Source organism: Coffea eugenioides, unplaced genomic scaffold (genome assembly GCF_003713205.1).
Source record: "Coffea eugenioides isolate CCC68of unplaced genomic scaffold, Ceug_1.0 ScVebR1_195;HRSCAF=788, whole genome shotgun sequence".
NCBI lineage: Eukaryota > Viridiplantae > Streptophyta > Magnoliopsida > Gentianales > Rubiaceae > Coffea > Coffea eugenioides.
This window is the reverse complement of record NW_020862401.1, coordinates 425-22722: the sequence shown is the minus strand read 5'-3', so window position 1 is coordinate 22722 and position 22298 is coordinate 425. Positions and strand designations below refer to the sequence as shown.

The 22298-nt window shown below is 39.5% G+C and overlaps 2 protein-coding genes across 2 annotated transcripts; both read right to left on the bottom strand.

The window, feature by feature from the left end:
• Window positions 1-18926: 18926 nt before the first annotated feature.
• LOC113756090 (cysteine-rich receptor-like protein kinase 10) lies at window positions 18927-21050 on the bottom strand. Its single transcript, XM_027299885.1, has 7 exons — window positions 20899-21050; window positions 20603-20737; window positions 20375-20496; window positions 20066-20276; window positions 19707-19944; window positions 19382-19529; window positions 18927-19270 (listed from the first exon to the last, which is right to left on the bottom strand). Exons 1-7 carry the CDS (start codon window positions 20921-20923, stop codon window positions 18935-18937), a joined length of 1215 nt encoding a protein of 404 aa, XP_027155686.1. The 5' UTR covers window positions 20924-21050; the 3' UTR covers window positions 18927-18934.
• LOC113756091 (putative cysteine-rich receptor-like protein kinase 9) lies at window positions 21008-21993 on the bottom strand. Its single transcript, XM_027299886.1, has 2 exons — window positions 21171-21993; window positions 21008-21069 (listed from the first exon to the last, which is right to left on the bottom strand). Exons 1-2 carry the CDS (start codon window positions 21991-21993, stop codon window positions 21008-21010), a joined length of 885 nt encoding a protein of 294 aa, XP_027155687.1.
• Window positions 21994-22298: the final 305 nt, after the last annotated feature.

Sequence of the window (22298 nt, the reverse complement as noted above, 5' to 3'; positions counted from 1 at the left end):
AAGTAGTCAAATACTAGGAATCACTCTAATCCCACATATCAAAATCAAGTGCTAAGAAGCACTCAAATCCAACTGATCAAATCGTCATGATCCAATAGGTAGTTGATCGAGTAACTAGATAAAACATGCAAAAGGCTTCAAGTTGAACTTAAAGTCCCAGATATTCGGAAAATTCAAGACATGGTTTAATCTCAACTCGAAATTTCTCAAGTCGGAAATTTTTCCCTTGGCGGTACTGGACAACACAACAAGCTAGCACGACGGCTATACTTCGCCAAAGAGTCTCAGTTCAAAAATTTCATCCTTGGTGGTGGTTGATAACACAACAAGTTAGCACAACAGCTAAACTTCACCAGAGGATCTTAGCTCAAGAAATTGGCCCTGGTGGTGCTTGAAAACACGACAAGTTAGCACAACGGCTATACTTCACCAGAGAGCCTCAAGTCAAAGTTTCATCCCTGATGGTGCTTGATAACACAACAGGCATGCCTCGCCAAAGGAATGGCGGTGCTTGTTAACACAACAGGCAATACCTCATCAGAGAGGTTCAGTTCAAGAATTTCAATCCCTGGTGGTGCTTGAAAACACAACAGGCATGCCTCGCCAAAGGAATGGCGGTGCTTGAAAACACACCAGGCAATGCCTCACCAAAGAGGTTCAGTTCAACCACTACAGAGGAGTAGTAGCCGGTCTACAACCACACAAGTACGAATAAGTTCAGAAGCAGAGTCAAAAGCAGGGTTCAAGTATATATAGGTTCAAAAGCAGGGCCAAATATTTCAGGTTCATGGAACATGAGTATGAATAGAAACTCACTTGCCTAGTTTATGCCCAGTAATTCATATTCCCAAGCAGTCACAGAATTCAAATCCACTTACAGGTCATATACGAACCAAGCTACTTGCTCAAGCATGAAAGAGATACCCTATTTTCAGTCAAGTCAGGTCTATCAAGTGTACGTAAGAGTACACTGGCCAAAACAGATTCAAGTCTTAAATGAGCTCAGTCTAGTCGGTCTCAGACAGTTCAAGCATTTCAAATCCCCAATGCTTACAAATTGGGTAGTATACCTTAATCAAACAAGAAGACTAGAAGGAGGATGGAAAAACCAAAAAGTTTCCCAACAAATCCGGTCACCACCATAATGTATCAAAACCCTAGCCAAAATCTTATCGGATAGATCCAAGATAGCAGTCATCATTTCAATGTCCTCAACTCGGTTAATCCATTATACACTGGTAGATCTTGTGACGCCCCACATCTCCCTAAGGCGGACCAAAGGGTATCCGCGGACGCCTGCCTAGCTCTCGCCAGGACTCAAGCAATTCCGTTCAATTTAAAACCGGACTAAACACTTCGAAGAGAACAACATGAATACAAAAATGCGGAAGCGTTCAATCTTATCGAATCACTTAACATATAACCATTACATCGGTAATCACAAAGCAACTTAAATTCAACGTACACGTCAGGGCCCAAACTTTCAAGTTTACAAATTTCCAAAAGTACAATCCAAATTAGGGCCTAGTCAAAATATAACAGGAGTCTTAACAAAAGTACCACGAATGGTTTCTCCTTACTTCTCCAAGATTCGGTCCTGTTAAAGAAAACAAAACTATAGGGTGAGCTAGACGCTCGTGAGGCCAAGAACACACATGCAAGCACTTTGTTCAAATAACAATCCCAAATTTAATAAATAAAACCATGCCCCTACATTAAACAATCATTCAAACAAGAAAGAAATCAGAAACAATTCAAGGATATAATAGCTCTCAGGAGCTAAGTTCCACTCGCTCTGCCGATGTCATTCGTATACCTTCCCGTGTTGACCCTCCTGTCAACCGGGTCGGTATTTCCATTTCCGTAGATCACCACTTACTTCCCTCCGTCCACCGTACACCTCAAGGGCCCACAAGTCATTTATAGGGCGATACTCCACGAGTATGCCGAGCAAAACCTCTCAATAGGTCGAGCTCATTTATATCTCATGGCACGCCTAAGTCCCCGACCAAGCCCATTGCTGGCTCGGGTCTAAGGTCGGCCTATGAGTTTGGGCGTCCCCCATTCATTTGAAAGTCGCGGAGGTTCACTCCAACGACACATGCATTCATGACATAACATTGCATTTCATTCATTCATTCAATACATTTCATTCATTCATTTGAAATTAGAACAAGTGCGATAAAGTACGCACCCGTCCCCATTTTCTTAAAACTTCCAACAATTACCACAAATAAGCAAGTATCAAATTTCACACACTTGACACTCACCGAGCACTTCAATAAGAATTATTTTCTGGAAGTTCAAGTGTCCACTGTGAGATTCTCTTGAAGGTCTCCTTGTGCGCCTGGCAATTAACAGTGGATAATCACACAATTAACCCACTTATCAAGAAGATTGTACACTAGTACAATCTAAGGATTATTTCGCAAAAGGAACCTCAATTACACGTAAATCGAGGTTCAACTTGCCTTTTATTATGTACAACATTATTTGAGTTTTTATCATGAAAATCGTGAACAAAACGTTTAAGAAAATTAAAAGAATAAAGAGTTGTTGAAAAACTCTATTTCTTTGAAATTGGAAAATTTTCAGTTTTATCATGAACCTTTGAAAAATCGGAACTCGCTCAGTACAAGTCGAGAATTGGAAAACTTTATACCGTTGGAAACCTCTTAGAAAGTACCATAAGTTCCTAGAAGACACTTTTCCATGAATCGAAGTGAAAAGTGGTAAAAAATGAGCTTGAAGACGCAGGATTGGTTTTCATGGCAGAATTAAGTTGGATCTCGGCCAACTTTGGAAATTCGGCACGATTCACACGTTGCAAACCGGCCTCTGAAATTTGCAGCTCAATTAGTGTTACAAGTGAGGTGTATAACAAAACAAGCGGATCAAGAATCGGAGTTTCGAGTACCGAGATACGGTAGCCCGAAGTTGGGGAAATTCAAGACTGGAGAAGAATTTCCAGTTTTGAGCCTCCAACACTAGAAATTTAATTCGGTATCGAAACGAACTTGGATTGGTACCAAAATTGGCAGTATTTTTCTCCCATATGAGAGGTACCGTTCTATCAAATTTCAGGGAAAAATACTTTCGGAAAGATAGCTAATTAGCCAACCAAAGTTCAGGAAAAATTATAAGGCAATCTGCCTTTAGACATTCATTACCCATTTCAAAACGTTTAATCAAGCAAACTATCCGATCATGTTTCATTTGTGAAATAAAGGCCTAAGAAACATCCATAATGCCTTTGGTAAATGTTTAGTATCAAGAACATCAATTAACAAGTTCACTCCAAGATCTTGTTCCAAACCAGTCCAACATTAGGGTTTTTCCAAAACAGAGCAGTCCACTTGTTTCAGTCACAACTCAGTCAATTTAACTCGAAATCGATCATGGCTTATGCCGTTGGAAAATACATTCATAGGGCTAAAATATCACAGAAGAAATCGTTTCCAAATTAGGCACCCATCTGGTTCAAATTCGGGCATCAAGTTGCTGCCTGAACACTTCATTCCAGATGAACAGAGCAACAGGACAGCGAACTTAAAACATTTGGTTCGGCTTGTTCACAAAGAATAAGAACGTGCATTATATACCAAATTAAATCCAGGAATGTCTAGTTTCCAACGCCACCAATGGCACATGATTTCGACATCCGAGGACAGAGTTATAGCCAAAATACTACCACTGGTCAGAATCATACGCGAACAGTTTTCCAGAATGCTAGTTTCTCAAGAAAAATTCATTTGCTCAATCAAACCTCAATATTTTTCAATGAAAATTTTCACACATCTAATACATCCTATAAACATCCAATTCAAGCCGTTAGACCATTAAAAATTGGCCTGGAAATGGCCGAACATGGCAGGGGCAAAATCGGGAATTTTAGCTTCTTACACCCAATGATGTTTCTACTAATTACCCACCACTAATGCATCATTATAACCACTAAACCAACAATATAATCACCATCAATCATCACATCAGCAACAATAACTCAAGTGTGGGAATTCCAAGAGCCCACTAGAACATTTTACAATCATATCAAGCTAACCAAAAGCATGCATGAACTTAACAAGGTAAGATAGCTTCCAAACTTCAAGTTTTCAAGAGGGGATCATCACTTACTTTGGGTTGATGTTCAGCAGAATTTTCGGCCCTCTATTACCCCAGAAAAACCGTGATTTCCAGCCCTTGTTTGCAGCTCAAAATGATCCTCAAGTGTCAAGCTAGGTGTGGTGCACGTTTGGTTAAATTTGGAGATGATTTGGAGTGGTTTTGAGTGAGATTAGTGAGCAGAAATTTTGTTGCAAATGAGTTAGAGAGAGGATGGAGCTGGTCGGCAATGAGGAGAGAGAAGGTGGAGGGAAATCTGATTTCCTTTAGCTTCCAAGAGAAGGTGAAATAAGTGGTGGTAATTTACCCAAAAGTCAACTCTCATTAGGGGCCGTTTGGTGCGATTATGGCTCGATTTTCTCGCGCGTTTGGTTCACTAGTTCACTAAACCTCCAAGGCATATATATTCATGTAAATATTACCCACTCTTAATTGTCCCGAAATAAGGGTCTAAAGTCCCTCAATTGAAGTCGCGCGTGTGAAAACGCGTACCGTCAAATTTAACGCTATAACGCGAAACTTCCGAGAAATTCTTATAACGATAGCACTATTAACTATCACTTGAGTTTTTATTCATAAGATTACCTATTTTAGGACCATAGTACGAGTCTCCAATATTCCAAGCTTATTGTACTACTACGCGGATAAAATCTCCAAGTACTATTCGCTATTTTTACTAAACGCGCCCTAGGAAATTATTTTTTTTGAACGAGTCACTTTAAAAATATAACGAAATTATATTACCATGTATTTAGGTCTAATATGACTAGAAAATATTCCTTGGGATAAAAATCCAATTAAATAATTTATTAAGCCAAAAATTAGGCATAAAATAATAGTTTTTACGGGTCCTCACATCCTCTCCCCCTTAAGAAAATTTCGTCCTCGAAATTTACCTTGGTTGACGAACAAGTCTGGATATTTCTCTCTGATTGTCTCTTCAACTTCCCATGTTGCTTCCTCTACTCCATGGTTCTTCCATAGAACTTTCACTAGTGATATCTGCTTGTTCCTCAATTCCTTCACCTTTCGATCCAAAAGTTTTACCGGTCTCTCCTCATAGGTCAGGGTTTCATCGATCTCAATATTCTCCGGTTGTAAAACATGAGAGGGATCTGGATGATATTTCTTAAGCATGGACACATGAAACACATTATGAATACGAGATAAGCTCGGTGGTAATTCCAGCTTATAGGCTACATTCCCAACTCGTTGAATAATCTTATATGGCCCTACAAACCTTGGTTGTAGTTTCTTCCCTTTTCCGGACATCAAGCTTGCTTTTAAAGGCGTAATCTTGAGAAATACCACATCTCCAACAGTGAACTCCAAATCCTTTCTCCGATTGTCGGCATAACTTTTTTGTCTACTCTGAGCGGTTTGAATCCTTTGCCGTACCAATTTTACCTTTTCATTAGCCTCCTCAATCCAAGATACGGTAGTCGGGTCTAAACTTTTTCGTTCACCTACTTCATCCCAACAAATTGGGGATCTACACTTCCGACCATAAAGTGCTTCGTATGGAGCCATCTGAATAGAAGAGTGAAAACTATTATTGTAGGCAAATTCCACTAAAGTCAAAAACTTACTCCAATTCTCTCCAAAATCCAGTACACAAGTCCTCAACATGTCCTCAAGAGTTTGAATTGTTCTTTTAGATTGTCCATCAGTCTGGGGATGATAGGTGGTACTAAAGTTCAACTTAGTCCCCAACACTTCTTGCATCTTTTGCCAAAACCTCGAAACAAATCTTGGATCCCTATCCGACACAATACTCATAGGTATACCATGTAGTCTAATGATCTCATCCAAGTACAATCTGGCCAACTTCTCCAATGGCTATTTCATATTAATCGGCAGAAAATGAGCCGATTTAGTCAATCTATCTACTATCACCCAAATGGCATCATGGCCTCTCTGTGTCCTTGGTAAGCCTGATACAAAATCCATGGTAATATTTTCCCATTTCCACTCAGGTATTTCTAGAGGTTGCAAAAGTCCTGAGGGTTTTTGATGCTCGGCTTTAACCTGTTGACAAACCAAGCATGTCTGAACAAATTGGGCAATTTCTTTCTTCATATTTTCCCACCAATATAGACTTTTCAAGTCTTGGTACATTTTATTTCCTCCAGGGTGTACTGTAAACTTCGATCGGTGTGCCTCTTCCAAAATTTCTTTTCTAAGCTCTTCATCCTTTGGCATAACCACCCGATTTCGAAATCTCAATATTCCATCTGATCCCAAAGTGTAATCGGTCTGGTCTCCCATCTTGACTTTCTCCACCAATTTCTGCATTTCAGGGTCCTTTTCCTGAGATTCCTTAATACGTTCCAATAGAGTGGAGGTTATCACAATATTCCCCAAAATCACTTTCCTTGGTTCTAATCGAGGATTCCAATAACTAACTTCCTCCAACAACTGAAATTCCTTAACCATCAATCCAGCCATTTGTACCTGACGGCTCAAAGCATCGGCCACTACATTGGCCTTTCCAGGATGGTACTTAATCGTACAATCATAATCTTCCAGAAATTCCATCTATCTACGTTGCCTCAAGTTCAGCTCCTTTTGAGAAAATAAATACTTAAGGCTTTTGTGATCTGTAAAAACCTCAAATGTTACTCCGTACAAATAGTGTCTCCATTTCTTCAAAGCAAAGACCACAGCCGCTAACTCCAAATCATGGGTCGGATAATTTCCTTCATGCGGTTTCAATTTCCTAGATGCATAAGCTATCACTTTATCATTTTGCATCAAAACACATCCCAAACCTTCCTTAGAAGCATCTGTGTAAACCACAAAACTATCCTTTCCATTTGGTAAAGCTAGAACAGGCGCTCTAGTCAACCGTCTTTTCAACTCCTGAAAACTTCCTTCACACTTAGGACTCCAAATAAATTTTCCATTTTTCTTGGTCAACTCAGTCATAGGTCCAGCAATTTTAGAAAAATCCTGGATGAATCTCCGGTAATACCCTGCCAATCCTATAAAACTCTGAACTTCCGTTGGGTTTTCCGGTCGTTTCCATTTCGAAACAGCTTCAACTTTAGTTGGATCCACTTTAATCCCATCTTCGGAAATTATATGCCCTAGGAAAGTCACTTCTTTTAGCCAGAATTCACACTTGCTAAACTTAGCATATAACCGATGTTCCCTCAAGATTTGTAAAAGAATTCTCAAATGTTTCTCATGATCCTTCGCATTCTTAGAATACACCAAAATATCATCAATGAAGATCACCACAAATTGATCCAAGTAAGGCTTAAAAACCCTATGCATTAAATCCATGAAAGCGGCAGGTGCATTAGTCAACCCAAAAGGCATTACTGCAAACTCGAAGTGCCCATACCTCGAGTTAAAAGCAGTCTTAGGTATGTCCTTCTCTAAAATCCTCAATTGATAGTAACCTTGTCTTAGATCCAACTTTGAAAACACTACTGCCCCCTGCAGTTGGTCAAACAGTTCATCAATGTGGGGTAGTGGGTATTTATTCTTAATCGTAACATCATTTAAACCTCGATAATCTATACATAACCTCAAACTCCCATCTTTCTTCTTTACAAACAAAACTGGGGCTCCCCACGGAGAATCACTCTCCCGTATAAAACCCCGTTCCAACAAATCCTGTAATTGTAACTTCAACTCTTTCAACTCAGCTGGGGCCATCCTATATGGTGTCCTTGAGATAGGTGCTGATCCCGGAGTTACATCAATTTTAAAAGCTATTTCCCGTTCCGGGGGTAAAGACTCCAGTTCTTCAGGAAAAAAATCGGAAAATTCTTTCACTACCGGTGTGTCCTCCAGATTCACCTTATCGCTAAGGGTATTAATAAGAAAAGCCAAATATCCTTGAGCTCCCTTATTCAACAATTTTCTAGCCTGAATTCCCGAAATAAGTGCAGATGAGGCTAACTTACCCCTCACATCCAATTTCAGGGTTGCCTCCCCTGGAATACACAATTCTACAATTTTCGTCCTACAATTCAGTTGGGCATTATAACGGGCTAACCAATCCATTCCTAGGATCACATCATATCCTTTAATCGCTAGGCCTATCAAATCGGCCAGCAATTTTCTTTCGTTCACGCAGATTTCACTATTCTTATACACCAGATTAGCAATTAGACTTTTGTCCCCAGTGGGTGTTTTAACCTCCAAGTCATATGGTAGCTTAATTGGCTTCAAGTCTATTCCAATCATGAAATCTGGGTTTACAAAAGAGTGTGTTGCACCCGGATCAATTAAAACCCTAGCTAGGCGGTGAAAGATTGGAATTGTACCTTCAACCACCTCGGTCGCCTCTGGAACTTGCGGATAGTCCAATGCGTAGATCCTAGCCGGTACTTTCGGTCGACTCCATCCGGCACTGGTCTGCTTAGAGGTTGATTTTTCAGGCCTCTGCAGGCTTCCCCCTGCCTTCGACGATTTCGGACAATTTGCGATTTGATGCTCAGTGCTCCCACACAGTAAGCATTTTCCCAACTTTCTCCAGCAATCATTCTCAGAGTGGTTGGATTTACCACAATATCCACATGTAACTTGAGGGGTCACTGTCGATTCAACAGATGGTGCACCTCTAACTTGAGTCGTCCCGCTACGACCTCCCCTAGATAGGGCTCCTCTAGAAGCTCCCATAGTCCTCGTTCCACCTTCTCCTCTTCCCATTTTAGAAGGGTGTGCATTCTTACTAGTCTGCCCAGAAGTGCAACTAGGAAAATTCCTTTTTCTGTTGTGGAAATCCCTCACTTGAGATCTTGCATTCTCAACCCTTTGCGCTTTCTCTAAAGCCTCAGTAAAGGTAGAGATTTGGGCTGCAGCCAGGCCCTCCTGAAGTTCCACATTAAGTCCCTGTATAAACCTCCTAATCCTCCTCCGATCATTGGCTACTAACTCAGGAGCGTATTTGGAAAGTTTAGTGAACTTCCCTTCATACTCTGCTACAGTAAGGGTTCCCTGTTTTAGCTTAATAAATTCGTCCTCCCTTTTCTCTTGAATTAAGGGCAGAAGAAACTTTTCATTAAACTCCCTTGTGAAATTCTCCCAAGTCCAAGGGGTTTGAGCCCTCTCCCATTTTCCTTTTATCAAATTCCACCAAGCACGGGCCACTCCCTCAAATTGGAAAGCAGCAAAATTCACTCGTCTATCCTCAGTGTAGTCTAGAGCGGCGAATATGTTGGTCATCCTTTCTAACCAATTCTCTGCTATTTCAGGGTCAGGTTCACCCATAAACTTAGGCGGGTTAAACTTTAAGAATCTTTCCAGGGCTCTATCCTCCCCTCTATCCTGGCCCCCAGGTTGGTTAAAGGGTCCAGGACCCTGTCTCTCCGCTAGACGTTCTAGGATATCAGTCATCCTATTGATGGCTGTAGCCACTTGGTTACCCTCATTGTTTTCCTGTCCCTGGGTCGGTCCAGTTGCCGATCCCTGGTCATCTCCCTGAGGTTGGGCCTGTCTAGTCGCTCGCCCACAGCCTCGACCACTCCTTAATCCTTCCATTAGTCTAAAGGTGCCTAGCGCAAGAAATAGATTAATTTAAGCAAAAACGAAGAAATGTACCAAAATTAGAACCAACCAAGAAAGCATTGAAATTAACAATAATTTACATTCATAAGCATGTCAAGTTCGTACAATTAGCAAGTTAGGGACAATTCACAAAAATATAGCACACAGGTGCTCAAAAGTATACTTTTAGTCACAGAAGACTAAAGTAAGGACAAGTGCCCAAGAGTAGGCCACACAAGCATGCAAAATACCATGGCCTCGGCACTCGCACCACCCTAACTAGTCCTAACTGTACTGGTCAAAAGTCAAAAGGGGTCAACGACTAAGATCCTAGTCCTCAGCGGGGCTATCAGGAGGAACCTCCTCCTCGGGATCCTCCTCGGGATCCTCCTCCTCCTCATCAGGAATCACCTCAGTAGCGTCCTCGACCAATCTAGTAGCATCAGCCAGGATCTCGAAAGCCCGGTTACGGACATCCCGTCCTAGCCTAGTGAGTCGAGCCCTAGTATCCTGAAGCTCCTCATTAACCACTGCAGATGTGGCTACCTCACCCTCCAGCACCTCCTCGAGCTCGGCAATCCGCTCACCCTGAGCGCCGACCATCTGCCTAAGCTCGTCCACCTCAGCCTGTAAAGCGCGGTTGGTATCCACCAACTGACGACGCTCGTCGTCCATAGCATGCACTACATGGCTCGGGTAGGCGTAAGTCAACCTACACGGACATCGAGGGTATCTATCATACGGTGAGTAGCGTACTCGAGCTCCTCCCACTCGAGCTCGGTAGAAGATAGTCCTAAGAGGCTCATAATGACCATTCGCATGGCCATTCCCGTTAGCTGCCGGGGCTCCATTTCCGCCATCCATCCCTGCAAAATAATAATACTTTTCAGGTTAGAAACTTAGATCACTACTCAGTTCCATTATCCTGAAATGCATGCCTAACTTAATCGTTGGTTCATCCCAGTCGTCACTTGAGGTAGGACTAACTTAGTTGCTAGCTCACCTCAAGTATCACTTAGGGTAGAATTAAGTCATCCCGTATCGAGTCTTAAAGGTAGAGTATCTAATATGTCTCCCATATAGACCTCTAACCTAGCGCTCTGATACCAACTGTGATGCCCCACATCTCCCTAAGGCGGACCAAAGGGTATCCGCAGACGCCTGCCTAGCTCTCGCCAGGACTCAAGCAATTCCGTTCAATTTAAAACCGGACTAAACACTTCGAAGAGAACAACATGAATACAAAAATGCGGAAGCGTTCAATCTTATCGAATCACTTAACATATAACCATTACATCGGTAATCACAAAACAACTTAAATTCAACGTACACGTCAGGGCCCAAACTTTCAAGTTTACAAATTTCCAAAAGTACAATCCAAACTAGGGCCTAGTCAAAATATAACAGGAGTCTTAACAAATGTACCACGAATGGTTTCTCCTTACTTCTCCAAGATTCGGTCCTGTTAAGGAAAACAAAACTATAGGGTGAGCTAGACGCTCGTGAGGCCAAGAACACACATGCAAGCACTTTGTTCAAATAACAATCCCAAATTTAATAAATAAAACCATGCCCCTACATTAAACAATCATTCAAACAAGAAAGAAATCAGAAACAATTCAAGGATATAATAGCTCTCAGGAGCTAAGTTCCACTCGCTCTGCCGATGTCATTCGTATACCTTCCCGTGTTGACCCTCCTGTCAACCGGGTCGGTATTTCCATTTCCGTAGATCACCACCTACTTCCCTCCGTCCACCGTACACCTCAAGGGCCCACAAGTCATTTATAGGGCGATACTCCACGAGTATGCCGAGCAAAACCTCTCAATAGGTCGAGCTCATTTATATCTCATGGCACGCCTAAGTCCCCGACCAAGCCCATTGCTGGCTCGGGTCTAAGGTCGGCCTATGAGTTTGGGCGTCCCCCATTCATTTGAAAGTCGCGGAGGTTCACTCCAACGACACATGCATTCATGACATAACATTACATTTCATTCATTCATTCAATACATTTCATTCATTCATTTGAAATTAGAACAAGTGCGATAAAGTACGCACCCGTCCCCATTTTCTTAAAACTTCCAACAATTACCACAAATAAGCAAGTATCAAATTTCACACACTTGACACTCACCGAGCACTTCAATAAGAATTATTTTCTGGAAGTTCAAGTGTCCACTGTGAGATTCTCTTGAAGGTCTCCTTGTGCGCCTGGCAATTAACAGTGGATAATCACACAATTAACCCACTTATCAAGAAGATTGTACACTAGTACAATCTAAGGATTATTTCGCAAAAGGAACCTCAATTACACGTAAATCGAGGTTCAACTTGCCTTTTATTATGTACAACATTATTTGAGTTTTTATCATGAAAATCGTGAACAAAACGTTTAAGAAAATTAAAAGAATAAAGAGTTGTTGAAAAACTCTATTTCTTTGAAATTGGAAAATTTTCAGTTTTATCATGAACCTTTGAAAAATCGGAACTCGCTCAGTACAAGTCGAGAATTGGAAAACTTTATACCGTTGGAAACCTCTTAGAAAGTACCATAAGTTCCTAGAAGACACTTTTCCATGAATCGAAGTGAAAAGTGGTAAAAAATGAGCTTGAAGACGCAGGATTGGTTTTCATGGCAGAATTAAGTTGGATCTCGGCCAACTTTGGAAATTCGGCACGATTCACACGTTGCAAACCGGCCTCTGAAATTTGCAGCTCAATTAGTGTTACAAGTGAGGTGTATAACAAAACAAGCGGATCAAGAATCGGAGTTTCGAGTACCGAGATACGGTAGCCCGAAGTTGGGGAAATTCAAGACTGGAGAAGAATTTCCAGTTTTGAGCCTCCAACACTAGAAATTTAATTCGGTATCGAAACGAACTTGGATTGGTACCAAAATTGGCAGTATTTTTCTCCCATATGAGAGGTACCGTTCTATCAAATTTCAGGGAAAAATACTTTCGGAAAGATAGCTAATTAGCCAACCAAAGTTCAGGAAAAATTATAAGGCAATCTGCCTTTAGACATTCATTACCCATTTCAAAACGTTTAATCAAGCAAACTATCCGATCATGTTTCATTTGTGAAATAAAGGCCTAAGAAACATCCATAATGCCTTTGGTAAATGTTTAGTATCAAGAACATCAATTAACAAGTTCACTCCAAGATCTTGTTCCAAACCAGTCCAACATTAGGGTTTTTCCAAAACAGAGCAGTCCACTTGTTTCAGTCACAACTCAGTCAATTTAACTCGAAATCGATCATGGCTTACGCCGTTGGAAAATACATTCATAGGGCTAAAATATCACAGAAGAAATCGTTTCCAAATTAGGCACCCATCTGGTTCAAATTCGGGCATCAAGTTGCTGCCTGAACACTTCATTCCAGATGAACAGAGCAACAGGACAGCGAACTTAAAACATTTGGTTCGGCTTGTTCACAAAGAATCAGAACGTGCATTATATACCAAATTAAATCCAGGAATGTCTAGTTTCCAACGCCACCAACGGCACATGATTTTGACATCCGAGGACAGAGTTATAGCCAAAATACTACCACTGGTCAGAATCATACGCGAACAGTTTTCCAGAATGCTAGTTTCTCAAGAAAAATTCATTTGCTCAATCAAACCTCAATATTTTTCAATGAAATTTTTCACACATCTAATACATCCTATAAACATCCAATTCAAGCCGTTAGACCATTAAAAATTGGCCTGGAAATGGCCGAACATGGCAGGGGCAAAATCGGGAATTTTAGCTTCTTACACCCAATGATGTTTCTACTAATTACCCACCACTAATGCATCATTATAACCACTAAACCAACAATATAATCACCATCAATCATCACATCAGCAACAATAACTCAAGTGTGGGAATTCCAAGAGCCCACTAGAACATTTTACAACCATATCAAGCTAACCAAAAGCATGCATGAACTTAACAAGGTAAGATAGCTTCCAAACTTCAAGTTTTCAAGAGGGGATCATCACTTACTTTGGGTTGATGTTCAGCAGAATTTTCGGCCCTCTATTACCCCAGAAAAACCGTGATTTCCAGCCATTGTTTGCAGCTCAAAATGATCCTCAAGTGTCAAGCTAGGTGTGGTGCACGTTTGGTTAAATTTGGAGATGATTTGGAGTGGTTTTGAGTGAGATTAGTGAGCAGAAATTTTGTTGCAAATGAGTTAGAGAGAGGAGGGAGCTGGTCGGCAATGAGGAGAGAGAAGGTGGAGGGAAATCTGATTTCCTTTAGCTTCCAAGAGAAGGTGAAATAAGTGGTGGTAATTTACCCAAAAGTCAACTCTCATTAGGGGCCGTTTGGTGCGATTACGGCTCGATTTTCTCGCGCGTTTAGTTCACTAGTGCACTAAACCTCCAAGGCATATATATTCATGTAAATATTACCCACTCTTAATTGTCCCGAAATAAGGGTCTAAAGTCCCTCAATTGAAGTCGCGCGTGTGAAAACGCGTACCGTCAAATTTAACGCTATAACGCGAAACTTCCGAGAAATTCTTATAACGATAGCACTATTAACTATCACTTGAGTTTTTATTCATAAGATTACCTATTTTAGGACCATAGTACGAGTCTCCAATATTCCAAGCTTATTGTACTACTACGCGGATAAAATCTCCAAGTACTATTCACTATTTTTACTAAACGCGCCCTAGGAAATTATTTTTTTTGAACGAGTCACTTTAAAAATATAACGAAATTATATTACCATGTATTTAGGTCTAATATGACTAGAAAATATTCCTTGGGATAAAAATCCAATTAAATAATTTATTAAGCCAAAAATTAGGCATAAAATAATAGTTTTTACGGGTCCTCACAGATCTAATCTTCTGGTTTACTCTCGATTCATATTCAGTACTAAGGTCTCCTTAAATTATATAAGACTATCCATCAATTTTCTCACGAGTACGGGGTTGTCTAAGCCCTCGGCCACGACCCCTTTTTCCCATTCCTGCTACCATACTTAATAGAAGTCTATAAGCGCAAGAAAAGGAATAATTAAGCATAAAAGAACTTAATGCAGATACAAGTTGCAAAAATATTTAGGATTAAGACATGATTCTTTACATATATCAAAAGTTATAGCACGAGTTAAAAAGTCACAAAACAAGCCCAATATGTCAACTACTCTAAATAGGCAATTAAGTGCCACAAAATGTAGAAGTATATGCAAGCAGGGTACAAAAGGCCTCACGGCGTGCACCACCCTTCCTAAGTCCTTAGTTAAACCAAAAGGTCCAAATATCACTAATTTCAATCAGATCACATGCCTTTACGAAATTAGATCCAATCAAACCATAATACAAGCTGAAAGTAAAGGTTATCCATTCGAAGTTCAAAATCTTTAATAAACAAGTCACCAGCCAGAGCACCATCATCTCCAAGAATAACTAGTCTTAGAGTTTTATAGTTAAAGTCTCAAGCTCCAAGTTCAAATCCAAGAAATAAGTACAACTTGCTAACTTACGTGTCAAATGGAAACCAAGTCAATTCACACTAACTTCGTACTCTTGGATGCAGTTACTCTATATCTCAAAGTTCCCTCAGTCTGTACGCCTAAAGGTAGGCTCACTCTTCTTAAAGACCAAGAATTTTAAAGCATAAAAGAAGTATTTAAAGTAACCAAAAATCTTATCGAAGTCAAGATTTACATTATAAAACACAAGTTCGCCATTCTTCCGAAAACTCAAGATACAAATTCAAGTGTGAGATTACACTAGTATACAATCAAGGGGGAAAACTTAGTTTAGAAAACTTTAACCTTGTATCAACCCATCATATACCAAATTCAACAATTCATCAGTTATTGACAAATTTTCAAATTTGAAATTCAAGCAAAATTCACATTTTTACCAAAATCGGAAAATTACACATACTTAAAGCATATATATATTATTCCCACTCATCGGTTGAAAATAAAACTAGTACATCCTAGTTTTTCTTTAAAATTTCAAAGCAGAAATTCTCTAGGAGGTATATGGCGGAAATACATTTTATTCATTTGATACTCTTTTATCTTGGTTCAAAATCATCACACATGGAGTTTGACTATCAAATCTCGGTCTCTTATCCTTATAGCCCGTACTATAAGGATAATTCAAATTCGTCCAATCTTTCACTACTAATCTCTCATCCTATATTTCCCTTCAATATAACATCACCTAATTCCTCAGTTTTTTTTTTCTACAAGTCCCAAATAATCAATTTCTTTAACCCCTAGGTTACAATAGATCCTCGTTCACATAATATTCAAATTAATCTCACAGTCAGGCATCCTAAACTTTAAGCCTAGGATATGCTACAGAGATCTGAAACCTAAGCTCTGATATCAACTGTGACAGCCCCACCTCCCCCTAAAGCGAATCAAAGGGTTCGGCGGACCGCCTGCCCAACTCTCGCCGGGAGTCAGTCAGTCACTACAGTCCTCAAATAAATTACAATATAAATCTCAAATATTACATCAAATTCTCCAATAATTACATGTCAGAAGCGAAGCGGAAACAATTCCCCAAACTATACATAAAATGATTCCAAATCCAAACGGTACAAGATATATGCCATCCAGTCACGTGAATAAATACTACAAGCCTTCCTTTGGCTCAATCCCTGTGGGGAGAAGAAAATAATTGGGAGTGAGCTAAAAGCTCAGTGAGTAACCAGTAAAATCAGAAATCAAATAAGCTTCACAATAGTGCATTTAGATGATGACATGAATCAGTAATCAAATGTACATTTAATGCTCGTGTGAACCAGTGAAATCACCGTACTTGGAATTTCAATGCTCCAACGGATCCAGAAAAGTCAAACAGTACAAGGGAGCCAATTGCTCCAACTAAACAGTAGCGGAGACGTTGGTTCAAATCACAAGATTTCCCAAGAACTCATCGGAGTCAAGTTATGTCATGGCATACACACATACACAGATGATAGGCAAATTGAGCGACCAATGCAAGAATTAGTTATGCAATCGGATAAGCGATGCAAGAAGTAGTTCAAAAGTAACTTTGGAAATAGTTGAGGGGTCACTCACCTCCACGGCTCAGGAACCATCCATCATATATCCTTACCTTGTCCGAATCCAAGCCCTAAATCACAAACTCAAAGCAATCATACACTCTATAAGTTCGGACAGCATTTCCCCATAAATGCTTCATTTCCAACCTACAAGCAACACCAATTCATCTCGAATTAACCACATACACATCATAAACTATCAAATACACCTTTCAGCACAATATCCATAACTGAAGCTACACTTATCGGATTGAAACGAATCTTATGGCGTTTCGAAGCCAAGACATAAACCTACATTTCTTATGAAGACCTCCAAAGCCAAATCATGCAATTTCATGGTCAAAAATGGGAAACTCCACGAAAATAGAAATCTGGGCGCGAAACAGGGTTCATGGACAGTCAAGGGTATTTCGATCATTTCACAGGCTACAGTGCTTGGATCGAGCTAAAATTTTGCAGGCAGCTAGTAACACCATTTTCTACAACTTTCATTTTTTACTTAAGCCTGATTCGGCCTCTAACATGCCCAAATAAATCCGGTCAGAACAGGGCAGATTTGAAACCCAAACCTGAAATTTCCGTACAAAGCTGAAATTTTCCGCAACCAACTTCAACTGACATATACAAGCTTCATTTTACACCATTACCAGCCATCATACCATGATTAAACCATGATCATCATATAAAATCAGAAAAATCTCCATTAAATCAGAAATTTAACAAACACTACTTAAACCCATGAAGTCTTCCACAAATTAACATGTTAAGCCACTAGAAATCACTAATCTATCCTTATTAAGAACAAAAGGGAAATTTCTTAGCAACTTACCTTTACAACTCAAGAAAGATAGTAGCTTAGGTTTCTTTCTCCCAAAACAACTCCACCAATACCTTAGAATCTCCTTAGCTAGCAAGTTTTATAAAGTGGTTTGCAATTTAATCGGTTAGAACTCAAGATAGGAGAAAGAAATTGAAGTGCAAGATGATGGATTTTCTCTCTTTTCTCCTCTCCATGGTTCGGCCAAGCAAGCAAGAAGAATGAAGGAAATTTTGGTCAATTTTGATGTTTAGTAAAGGTAAAGAAAGTTTGGTCAAAGTCCACACCCAATAGGTTCATGACACTTGGCTCCTTTAATGTTTAAGCTTATCTTCTTGTCTCTCCATACTAATTAATCTAGCTAACCTCTAATTATCTCCTAGCACCTTGTAAAATAATCTCACTTAATACAAAACTCAAACAAGTTGTAAAAAATATATCACATTTACCGCACTAGCAGGTCCCACGTCCATAATACACTTCAAACTTAACGTGGACTAACTTGTATCAAGGAAATTATTTGAAAACTATATTCCCTTATAAAAATGTATAGGAAATTAATATATTGGAGAAAGGTATAAAATTATAGACAAGGAAACAAAATAATGTCTCGAAAATATATAAAAATTTTCGGGTTCTCACACTCATTCTTTCGGGGCGTCACATTACCCGGTAACAAACGGTATCCGTCGGTTCGAGCCGATTTTTCTTAAATCGCGTATACTAGGGTTTTTAATTTATAATCACTAACTTATTATTATCACTTCTAATCACATACTTAATATCATCTAAAACTCACTTTTAATCACCACATTTATCGCATGTGAGAACCCTAAAAATTGTCACATTTTCTTAGCCATTCTCACTTCCCCTTTGAAATGAAAATTCGTTAACCATTTGTTTTAAAAGGAGCGTTTCGTTGCATTTATGTGAACGTGTGATTGTGTATATTAAGTGTAATTGTGTGAGATTATATATCTTTGTTGGAAGTACGGACGTACGCGGCATGTGAACTTGGAAAGAAAAATTTCTGCTGAAAATGTTTTGTACCAAATCCGGCCGGAAATCCGGCCAGTTTTTGGCAGGATTGCTTGAGGGATTTGAAAAAAAAAATTGGTCAGCCACTGCCTTGAATCCGGCCTGGAATCTGGCCGGATTGTGACGTTACCTCCGGCAGTCAACTTTGACTGGCTGCTTTTTCTTCCTTCTTATCTTGTTTTTGGCTGAAATATCTTCACTTTTGCTCCTTGCTTGACCGGTTGTCTTGAGAGAGAATGCCACAAACCTATTAGACCTCTTAGATACAAAATTCATGACCTTTATGTACTAGAATTTAGATAAAAACCTGCCGAGTACAAAACAATAAATTAAAAAATGAACTTACAAAATCTTGATAAATTTTGCCAATGCAACTAGTTGACATGATTAGAAATGTCTATAATTCTGCTGTTGTTTATCTGGGATATAATTCAGTGATTGAAACTTCGTTGATAGACGGGTTTAATGGAGACTTGGTGTCGGTAGATGTATCAGATACTGGTAAATCGTTAGGTGAGCTTTGTGTTCTACTACGACCAAAATATGCGGATGGATTAGGTGCAGGCAACGTTATAGAATTACTATTGAGCATGAGAACTGTTGAAGCCATGGTTGGCCTTTGTTCAATTTCGTCTTGAACGCATAGCAAGCCAACATGGATGCTTTGAATAACTTCATTTCTTGAATATGTATCTCCGATTGTTGGATCTACCAATGCTAATGGTGTTCCATCCCTCCATTGTCTCCAAGCCTGCAACACATATTGCAAGTGATGACAGTGGAATAAATTGTCTCATTCAAATGTATACAACAGCTCTCCAATGAGAATTCCAAGAAAATGAGATGTTTATTTTGTACTTACATAGCTTAGAAGGTCATCTCCTCCATGAGCTTGGTTGAACTGACTGTTCTTCTTGCCACTTAGAATTTCTAAAATTAGAACACCAAAACTGAACACGTCTGATTTTACAGAGAACAAGCCGTGCAAGTATTCAGGAGCCATGTAACCACTACAAATTAGAACCATTTGTAATACACTTCAGGATTCAGCAATTTGAAAATTTAAAACTGATGATGACAAAATGTAGAGAATGTAATTAAATATTAGAGTTTTAAAGATAGTGGGATAATTGTGTTATTACAATCATATAACCAAGTAGATAACAAGATGTGGGTATAGAACTTACTATGTTCCTGCGATTTTACTTGTATTTCCTTCAGATTGATCAACTCCAAAGAGCCTTGCCATGCCAAAATCAGCTATCCTTGGATTCATATTTCTGTCTAATAATACGTTACTGGCTTTAAGATCACGATGTATAATCCTAAGTCGAGAATCTTCATGAAGATAAAGAAGTCCTTTTGCTATTCCTCCTATGATCTTGTATCGTCTTGACCAGTCCAACAATGGTTGCTTTTCTGGGTCTATACAATCATCAAACATGGCACGTCTTTGTTAGTTTCTTTAACTACAAAAGTTTAATTTCCAAAAAAGACTCGACAATCAATTCCAAAATAAATCAAGGGTGTTTGACTGGAACCTAACCAAAGAGAAAGTAGTCAAGACTTTTGTTGGTCACAAATTCATAGATGAGTATTCTTTCTTCTCCTTCCAAGCAGAAACCAAGTAGTCGGACCAAGTTTCTGTGTTGAAGCCTAGCAACCAGGGCAATTTCGTTTTTAAATTCTTCTGTGCCTTGAGCTGAGCTTCTTGATAGCCTTTTCACAGCTATCTCTTGTCCATTATGAAGTGTACCCTGATTGCAAATTAACAAAGTATAAGCAAAATTTTGATTTACAACGATCATATTCATAAATTTTCAGCATACTTGAAAATGGCTTAAACTTAACGCGCCTTGTATACAGGTCCAAATCCACCTTCTCCAATTCTGTTTCCAACGGCAAAGTTGTTCGTGGCGGCTTGAATATCACTGAGGTTATATTGTAATGATTCTGCGGTTGAGATTTCACTTGCACCTGCAGCAAAAATGGTACAATTGCTTAGTGAAAATTAAATGAATCGACCCTTTAAGAATGGTAAATGTGTTTACTGCAACTGCACTTCTTAGTCCTTATAATTTACCGCTTGTTTCCATAATGGCAAAATATGGCTTCCTGGGTCTCCTTGCTATGCTAAAGCCCACGACCAATAGCACAATGGCAAGAGATATTGGGACAACAATTGCAACAATTGTTTGTGTTGAGATTCCGCCCCCCTCTGAATAAATCAATAAAAGCTCTTTAGCTCAAAAATCTGTTTTTAAAGTAAAGTAGGCAAGGATTTGAAAAGTGAAATGTTCAGATCCATTTATTCTTTTAAAATCTTTAACAAATAAGACAGTTTAAATTCCCATACTGGATTCTGTCAAAATAACTGACCAATGGAGATTTTTGTGGTTTTCATAGTTATATATAGAGAAAAAGATTCGGGATTTCTTCTTCCGCTGCTTCATTAAGCGAGCAATTGGCTGCAAAAAAGTAATGAATTCTATACAATCCACGTGAGAACTTGATGAATATAGCTGTTGACTACCAGGTGTGGCTCAATAGCTACAAGTGTGAAAGACTTGAATTACTAACTAATCCTAAAACAAAATTACAATTAAGAGTTCAGATAAATTCATATCATTTTGTTAAGAACTGGAACTTACCTTCACTACTAGTAGAATTGGAAGGAGGAAGTGGAGGAGGAGGAGTAGGAGGATGACTCAATGCAGGCTCGGGTGCTGGGCTTATAGAATTGTAAAACTTGTAAAGTTCATACCTAATATTGCAGCTAAAAAGCGCAACTCTACAGCCCTGACGGTTATTACAGTATGTGGGTATTTGAGAAATGGCGCTTCTAAGGCAATTCTCGCAGTCAAGACTGGAAAGATCTGGAGTACACTGTCCAAGGGCGTATAATCTCCTCTGAAATGGGGAATAATCCTCTTCTTTGATAGCAAATTTCTTCCCTGACCGAACATTTGCAGCCTGACTTGCTATGTCATTCATCATATGACTTAAGACCTGGTTGAACTTGTCTGGATCAGTGGCATTCTGTGCATTCACCCTATAGAAGATGATCCCCTGATCGGTCCAGGGGAACATGGACTCATTTGAATAACGCAACAAGCACTCGTCGTATAACATAAAAACCGTCGTTTGATTCCAGCATGTCTTTAGAGTATCCTCACGGGCGTTTGCTACACATCGTCCACAACCATCGGGATTCACATCACCTCGACAATTAAATAGGCCGTAGACCATGTTAGAGGGTTCATGGCCAGCAGTGAAATTGTAGAAGCCATTCCTGCTTGCCAAAGAAGCATTTGAGGATAGAGTGGAAAGGAGGAAATTCAAGTTGTCTGTATACCTTCTGCCAGCAGTGGTGTTAGGATTTACGCACCAATAATCGGCATAAATCAGTCCCGTGTTGAAGCTAATCAAACAAATTAGCGGGAAACACGAGAACAATACGCTTCTGTAGATCATTTTGATCAGAATCAAGCAGATGACCAAAAGTAAACAGTAGAAAATTTTTGTATTCAGGCCTGCTTGATCATTGAGGTAGAAGTGTGAAATGCACTATATATGCAGAAGGTTATACACTTTCATATGCGAATACAGGAATCAGGAAAATAACAACAGTCTTTGTCGTTGATATTGACGGGAGTGAAAAAGTGAGGACGACGCCACAATTCCATGCTTTTATCTTTTATTGCACGATTTTCTGCAGATTAAAACGGGACACTGGGATGGAGGTCAAGTCAACTGCCGTGTCCCTTCAAGCAAGCCAG